The 8,597-nt window shown below is 42.3% G+C and overlaps 1 protein-coding gene across 1 annotated transcript; it reads left to right on the plus strand.

Moving 5' to 3' along the window:
* Positions 1 to 4,167: 4,167 nt before the first annotated feature.
* On the plus strand, positions 4,168 to 8,310 carry txn2 (thioredoxin 2). Its single transcript, XM_068737051.1, has 4 exons — positions 4,168 to 4,248; positions 5,451 to 5,728; positions 7,169 to 7,292; positions 8,104 to 8,310. The coding sequence occupies exons 2-4, from the start codon at positions 5,451 to 5,453 to the stop codon at positions 8,218 to 8,220; spliced, it is 519 nt and encodes a 172-aa protein (XP_068593152.1). The 5' UTR covers positions 4,168 to 4,248; the 3' UTR covers positions 8,221 to 8,310.
* Positions 8,311 to 8,597: the final 287 nt, after the last annotated feature.

The following is an 8,597-nucleotide window of genomic DNA, read 5'->3' on the forward strand; positions in this document are numbered from 1 at the left end:
TGTGTAGGCTATTCTTTAGCCTAGCTATCTAAAATGTTTATCACCTTTTACAGAACAAATTGTGTAGGCTTTTCATTAGTGTAGCTATTTAAAATGTGTATCACATTTAGCTACAAAATAGTGTGGGCTATCCGTTAGCCTAGCTATCTTAAATGTGTAGGCTCCATCCATTACGTTTAGCTAATGTACATGCGCATCCATTCATATCAGCTATCTCAGGTGTATCCATTACTTTTTGCGATATATTTAAACCATTTATAAAGTACTTTTTTAGCTAAGTGATTAGACGTCTTTGCTCACTATAGTAAACAAGTTGTCATGGCCGTCCAATTGCAACACGTGATGTACAGTTGTTACAACTGAATCAATATCGCTACATGTAGTTTTAAATAGAATCTACATTATCTATTTCTTTCAAATATGTTGAACTCCTTCACAATCTTATGTAGCCTCGGCCTCTGGCTACTGCAGAGGTGCAAGTAACCCTGGCTGGTAGTCTTTGCACATGGGCTAATGCAAACTGTTTAGGTTATTTTGGGTTTGAAAGTTTGAAAAATATGTTAAAAGAAAAAGAAAATATAACATCATAATGCAGACACAAAACCTTAACATCTTCACAGAGCTAAAATGAACCAGATTGCATCAGACCGTACAGCTGTTCATGTTATTGTGTCCACCTTGATTAATCCAATTTAAAAAACAGATTAAATGCATGTATAGGGGAACAATTAAGATGCCATGGAAAGATTTAGTGAGAAAGAAGAAAAGATATAGAAATAAATCAAGAACCCGTTAGAACATAACAAGACTTAAACTCAGATCAGTACACATCCAGAGCCTCTGAACCTGAGCGAGTCAGTGGCCTCCCCTCTTTGGCTGGCCGACAGCCTCTCACTTCCTCCTCGACGAGAGCGGCTGCAGCAGCGGCACGGGTAGCTGGTGGATGGGAGGGTTTGGGTAGGTGCAGGGCGAGGGCGGGGGGGAGTTCTCAGGGAGCAGGAGAGGCACGTGCAGCAGGGAGCCCGACTGACAGAGGGGAGGTAGGAAATGGGGGCGTCTGTCTCGCCTGTGGCTCGCTGCTGTCCCTTGCTCTCTGCTCACCCTGCTGCGTCTGGATGCAAATAGCCGCCGCTGGTCCTTTGAAGTGACAGAATCCACCTCTTTGCTACCTGCGAGACCCAGACTTTGTAACCACTCACAGAGCTTGGCATCGTCCTCTTTCTCGCAGAGTAACGGCGCTGCATATTTCTGTTTGCCCACGCAGTCCACCTTGAAGCTCCTCTTTCTCCTCTTCTGCTGCTGCTTCTCTTTGATCATCGCAGGATCCTCTGATGTCTGAGGCGGAGTCACCCATCTGCCCTGCCTGCCTCTGTTTCTGCCATTGGCTCTTGCGGGCGGACAGAGGTGAGAACACAGCTGTCTGTCCTGCTGCTCGCTTTGGACCTGAGTGCTTGCTGACGCTGTAGACTGTGTGGCGGCCAAAACCCCTGACCTGAACACAGCTCCCGTGTGTAGATCTGAGTCCACTTCTGGCTGATGTGCAATCAACGCTGTGCTGGACTTAGTATCCTCTGAGAGAGGGCGCACAATCGTACCAGCTTGGTTGCCCGTCTGGATGTCCGTAAAGGCGTGTGCATCCGAAGCTTCGATGGGGTGCACGTTTGCAGGCAGCACAGCTCTGGACCTGCAGAAAATAGAGCGGAGTCGTCGGTGTGGGGGCAGACCGGCAGAAGGGCCAGGCGGTCCGATGCTGCGAAACAGCGGAGGAGGCCGAAGGGCGAGAGAGGGTCTAGAAATTCCAACTTTCCTCTCAACGCTTTTACTCATCCTGTTCAAAAGCGTTCCGATCCAAAGTGAGGGTGATCAAAAAGACCTCGCACTGAATTTGTAGAAGCAATCTTCTTTCCAGCCCCGCTTTCCAAATGGAGGTCCTTTAGTTTCCGCAGTGGCAAAATGTGGCTCAAAGAAAAAGAAAACAGTTGTAATGGAGTAGCCATACAACACAGAGGGAGTCTGACTCTTCATCCTTACAAGAGGAAACTCACGGTCCTCATGGTGGCCCTGTGTACCACCATGACGATTTACCGCCGTTCCTCTCTCTCCAGTCTCTTTGAGTCTGACTTCACTGAGCCCTGGATGACACCCATATCTATTCCAAACAGCCCACCCACCTTCCATCCCTTTCATCCTGCTGCCCTCTCGGACATGAAAGGCGCAGTCCATCGACCATCTCAATGAATTATGAATTAATCGTAAGCAGCGGTCAGGGAACGATATTAATTTACGGAAGAAAATAGGATCCACACACATGTTTATTGTTTATATTCATAATAACACAAACAATTTTTCAGACCGTGTTATCACAGGCCGGTCTTACAGCAACAAAGTCAGTCTACAATCATATTGTCTTGCTCATGTCACGACGCAGTTGCTGACATAGAAATTCAATTGATGGCCTATAAATTGACATATTGGGACACAATCTCTAATGAAATTTAAATTACATTACAAGTACAGTAATTTAGCAGACGCTTTTATCCAAAGCGACTTCCAATTCCGTAGCTGTGCCTACGGTATATAGACACAGCTACGGGAGCAATTTGGGGTTAAGTGTCTTGCATTGCAATTGTCACATTGACATAAAACTAGCTGCGCAGGAGCCGGGGATTCAAACCTTTGACCCTCTGATTGAAAGTCAGCCCTGCTCTCCACTTAGCCATGGTCACCCCGTTTAGAGAAGAAGATTGATACCACTCTCACATGTATTGTATGTGTGCTATACATATGGAGCTAAGCATAGGAGGCAATTAGCTTAGCTTAGCATAAAGCTAAGCTTTTGTCAAGAAAGAGTTGCAGCACATAACTTCCTAAACCAAAAGATTGTTGTTTTTACATTTCTGTTTGTGCGTGGATTACACAACCAAGATATAATGTATGTTTACTACTAAGTTTAGAGTTGTTATTATATGAAGCTACTGGTTAGCGTAGCATAAGACGAGGGGAAGCAGCTAGCCTGGCTCTCTCTGAGGCTAACAAAATCTGCCCACCAACACTTTTACGGCTCAGTGATTAATTTGTTATATCTTGTTTGAGGAAAATATACAATCTAAATATACCATTAATTAATTACAATAATTAGTTATTCAGCTTGAATGGTGTTTGTAGGTGGATTCTGTCTTCTTTAGATTAGCCCAATGTTTTGGGGGTCAGTACCTTCTGCTCAGGATCAATCTGGGAGAAAATAAGAAAAAAACAAAGTTCTGCAACACAAATCTGTATTAATTTTGTAGAAAGTTTTACATTTTAAATTTAAACAGTTATTTAAATGAAACCATCTGATAAGTTTAACGGGGAATTGTCTCTTTGGTGATAAATAGGACATGCAGCCCCAACCAGACACTGCTTTTTTTCTCTAAAGGGTCACAAGTACAAAAGGTTGGGAACCAATGGTATCATTTTAAATAATATTTAAAATATATAATATTATTATAATATATTAACTTTATATATTTTATAAAGTTATCATATGTTCTAAACACAATTTAAACCCATTTTCTAATCAAAATTTTACAAACAAAACATGTGATCCATATATAAAACAAGATGCTGTGTTATAAATGTAACTACCCAAAATAACGCATTTGAAATCAACTCCACCTAAACCAGTTATAGAATTAAACATTGACATGTTAATGCATCTATAATAGTGTCCCAATGATATAATCATCTCAGTCTGACAAGGTTACTTTTGGTTACCTTGAGTACATTTTTCTTATAATACTTGTATATTTCTACTAGAAATATATACTAAGTTACATTTTTGAATGCAAGACTTTGACTTGCAAATAAGTGTTTCTAATGACTCTAATGATTAAGTCAATAATTGTAATACTTCTGAATTGTCGTGGAGTAGAACTATAAAGTATATGGAAAGCATCAAGTGCAAGTACTTCAAAACTGTGCTTACACAGTACTTGAGTAAATGTGCTTGGTCACTTTTCACTGCTGACAACATAAATATTACCTGTGAATTGTTTTAAAGGATTTATTTCCCCCTTTACTTCTCTTCAACGAACTGCCCTGTGCTTCCTCGGGCGGCCATGAGATGGCGCTACTCGCGGTACTGCAGCCTGAAGAGGCGATAAAAAGCTGCTCGGTCCCCTGTTTCTTTTTTCTCATCCGCGGCACCAAAGCGGAAGTACTTCAGTGGTCAGCCGAGGCCGAGATCAACGCTAGCTAAGCAGCAAGGTAAACACGGAAAACCCACCGTATTGCTGTAATTCGTTAATGCCGCGCGTGACATTTGGTGTTGAGTCGCGGAACTGTCCGGTTTCAGTGTTTGTGCGTCTCACGGCGCGAGGAGGCGACTGCGGGTGAGGTGAGGTTAGGAGGCGAGGGAACGAGGACGAAGAGGGCAAAGTCATACGTAACGTAGGTTAACTTAGTGGAGCAGACGAGCCGCCGGTAGATACGCAGCAAGCATAAGAAGCCGTGAATACACCGAGTGAATACAAAGACGCACACTTGATTTAAAACGTTACTAGCTAGTAGTTACTAGTGTGTGGTAGAACAACGTTTCTCACGAGTCACAGAAATGTTCCTAAAACATGACAGACTGCTACAACTAGAGCTCCGGAGTATAAGTAAACTATCTAAGTGACGCTAAAACTCATGTGACAGCTGGTAATGTCTGTGGACGATAGACGGTCAAATGGTTATGGGGACGATGTCTTCCGTCAGCTGCTGATCCGATGTGACATTTTATTAAGGGCTGCAACGATCGATACGATTAGTTTAACGATCACGTAGTCGAATCCGCAGAGTATTCATCTGCAACAAGTTTCAGAATATCGATTAATTGCTTGTCTTGTTGTTGTTGTTGTTGTTGTTGTTGGACTATTCAAAACAACCAGTTTCAATACTTCGCTTAGGTTTTGGGAAAACAATTGTTGGGCGTTATTCACCATACTTTTTTTTTCTTTCTTTTTTTTTTTTACATCTAAAGACCAACCCGTTTAATAAATGATCTGTTTAAAAAAAGAATCAGTAGATTAATCAAGAAGGTGTTTTGTCTGTCCATCAGCCCAAATCTATTCAACTTGCACTGACAGGAAGCCGTGACATCACACCAAACCAGCAAATGTTCACATCTGACAAGCAGGAACCAGTACATTTCTAGCATTTCTCACTTGTAAAGTAACCTCAATTAATCAATAATTGGATTGTTGCAGAATCAATGAATATGCACAGGACCAGAGTGTAGCGTAAACATTATTAATTTAATTATTTATTTGTTTATCTACCTTCTTAGCTTACATAGCACTGACTACTATGACATGTTCTCTTGTAAATTCAAGAGCATTGTGCGTCAAACTGGCCTGAAATCACAATAAACTCTTTTTAACCAACATTCTCCTTCTGTTTTTTTTACTGCTGCGTCTTCCACACAGATGGCTTACAGGCTGCTAGTGCGCAGGATTTGGACGCTCTCTGCAAAAGACATCCGCTGCCTCCCAGCATCCGCCTCCTCCTCTTCTTCTTCTTTTTCCACCTCTTCTCTGCAGTCCGCCGCCACCCGGGCGTCCTTCCTCTCGCCCTCCCGCTCTCTGCCCCGCTCCCTCCCTCACACCTCCCGCCGGGAAGTCTCCTTCAACGTCCAGGACCACGAGGACTTCACGGACAGGGTGATCAACAGCGAGCTGCCCGTGCTAGTCGACTTCCACGCACAGTGAGTAGCGCGGGGAGGGCTGGTAGTAGGTGACTATGCTCTACTATCCACCTATATGAAGCTAAACTAAAGTGATGAAATGTAACGTGGGATTGGATTATTTCTGTGTTTAAAAAAAAAAAAAAAGGATTTTCAAAAAGTTTAAAGAAAGGAACAGTTTCGGGCGTTGCCCTCGGGAAAATAGCTTTCCAGCTGCCCTGCCTCTTTAAATGACTAGAGGTGTTACATACAGGGTGTGTTAAAAATAAACCCACATGTACATAACTGACCCGGGGGTATTCCACTCTCTAGTCATGTGAGGTTGCACAACACCACACTGTTCTCTGTCCAGTAGAAAGGTCTCCCTCTCCCTCGTTTTAAACATGATTTGATGCATTCTGATGTAAACTTAAATTGATCTCATCTGGATCGAGACAGTCGGGATGCTCGCTACATGGACTCAGATTTAGTGTCATGTAGACGATGCTTATCGCTATTTACAAAAACCCGATGGTTCACCATCGATAGTAACCATTTGGAGCTGAACTGAGAAAGTAAGACGTTAAAGGTAAGAGCGTTAATGGCCAACGGTTACAATTTAAGCCACTCAACCCGTTTGTTTGGTCCTGTTCCAAAATGTGTACTTGTCTGTTCTCATAAAAAGCTGAAGTTCATTATTCAGTTCCTCAAAATTTAAAGTAATTCCACCTTCTGAAAAGTAGTAAACCGGCTGCCATCACTTTAACTTGTTTTATTTCTGCCTCACCGATAACTATTTTAACAACCTCGCTCACGCCTGCGTCATTTTTGGCAATTACCCATGATGCACAGCGTCTCGGCTGTGCCGCTGCGTGTGGAAGTTGTTACGTAACAGTTCAAAAGGAAACACCTGATGACTGTTGTTCTCATACCGATTACAGATCTGCTGCTACGCCGGCTGGACATCACTGATGCAAATATCACCAATAGTCGATGACGATGAGTTTCATCACTGAATGCTTAGAACGGACACAAGAGATGTTTAACAATCAAATAATACTTTAAAAAAGTCTTGAGTTTTCAGGATCAGGATGATATTTTGGGATTAATAATAAACACATGGCTGTGTCCATGGAAATGGATTTAATTTTTCCTGTATGAGGAAGAAAAAAAAAAGGCAAAAGTGCGTCGCTTTAAATGTTGCTGCCGCAAGGAATTGTGGGACAGCATTCTCTCCTTTCCTTTGGGAAAGGATGGAGACCAGAACCCCGGATATGTCGGCCGTTATCACCGGAGGCTAAATTGTCGTCAGACCGATAGCTGATTGGTTCTGACGTTGAATGAACTGTGAAGTGCATTTTAAGTGGTTTGCTCCATGTTTTTAAAGTCTCAAGTAGCTTATCGTGGTTCACTCCTCCATGCGGCTGTGCTTATTCCTCATTAAGTTGGTCTTTGGTTCTGTTCGTGTGTGTTTTTTTTTAGGTGGTGCGGTCCTTGTAAGATCCTCGGGCCGAGGTTGGAGAAGGCCATTGCGAAACAGAAAGGCCGCGTTGCCATGGCAAAGGTGGACATAGACGATCACACAGACCTGGCCATCGAGTACGGGGTGAGAGCACTGATGGTAGCATTGATGGCGTTCAGTCCATTTGTTGAATTTGACATCTAGACTTTTGGGATTTTGTAGTTTGTTTAAATACGCATTTTTTTTTTTTTTTTTTAATAGAATACATTTTTGCTAAAACGTATCTTTAAGCTAAAGTGACATAATATGCAGCCACAGTACTTGATGTAAATATCCAAAATGACATTCTTTATCTCCAATAGATATCTTACATTTCAGATATCTATAACCTAATTATTACTCGTCGTCATTTTAATTTCGTCAGATATCTACAGTTGTATCGTGGATATGTGTTTATGGATTTACAAAATTGGCTCACGTCAGTTTTTCCTTGTAAAATTCTATTGTAGATATCAGAAAATTAAAAACCCCATACACACCAATGGCAGAAGTGACGTCATTTTTCCTACGAAGCATGACGTAGTGGATATCTGAAATAACATTTTTGCATAGGAAAAATATCACGGTGGACATCTCAAATGTTTTTTTTTTTTTTTTTTTTTACTGCATTACATATCCAATCTAGCAATTACATGTTAAAACGGCCACTTGTTGTTTTTTTTAAGGATTTCTAGATATCTTGAAATACGATTTCTTCTCATAAGAATGTTACTGTGGATACTTTTAAATACCATTTTGACTTGTAAGGATTGCTATCATGTGATTACAGATGGAATGTGGTTCGAGTAAATGTTAAAAAAAACATCTCGCCACATGATTTATGTTCATAGTGATTAGTCATAATAATGATTAGTCATAATAACGTGTTATAACACGTGACTCTGGCTGTTCCCAGGTGTCTGCCGTCCCTACGGTGATCGCCATACGGGGCGGCGACGTAGTCGACCACTTCGTGGGGATCAAAGACGACGACGAGCTGGACTCATTTGTCGGCAAGGTCATCGGACAGTAACCCAGCTCGTCCCCGACCCGGCCATTCACCGCCGTGTGTGTGTGTGTGTGTGTGTGTGTGTGTGTGTGTGTGTGTGTGTGTGTGTGTGTGTGTGTGTGTGTGTGTGTGTGTGTGTGTGTGTGTGTGTGTGTGTGTGTGTGTGTGTGTGTGTGTGTGATTACGGCCGCCATCTTCAGCTGGTTTAAAAACAAAAACACCTGGCCGCGATCCCAGGAGGCAAACGCTCAAAATGCTCACACCCATCCCTAGACGAACTGCTCCGGCTTTGCATCGTTGCTTCTGTCTCTGTCTCCTTTTATTTTTGTTTGCCTAGAGACGGGTGTGCGCTTCCATTTGTTGTTGTTGTTTTGGGGTTTTTTGCAGCGTTTTCCATTTCT

This window comes from Cebidichthys violaceus, unplaced genomic scaffold, assembly GCF_023349555.1.
Source record: "Cebidichthys violaceus isolate CVI_PGR_0920_01 unplaced genomic scaffold, fCebVio1.0.p SCAF_75, whole genome shotgun sequence".
Classification (NCBI taxonomy): Eukaryota; Metazoa; Chordata; class Actinopteri; order Perciformes; family Stichaeidae; genus Cebidichthys; species Cebidichthys violaceus.

Bases quoted from the DNA above. Each gene is read 5' to 3' on its own strand.
- txn2 (XM_068737051.1), top strand. From the start codon at position 5,451: ATGGCTTACAGGCTGCTAGTGCGCAGGATTTGGACGCTCTCTGCAAAA. The intron at 5,729-7,168 runs GTGAGTAGCGCG...GTTTTTTTTTAG, and splicing joins CTAGTCGACTTCCACGCACA to GTGGTGCGGTCCTTGTAAGA. The intron at 7,293-8,103 runs GTGAGAGCACTG...GGCTGTTCCCAG, and splicing joins ACCTGGCCATCGAGTACGGG to GTGTCTGCCGTCCCTACGGT.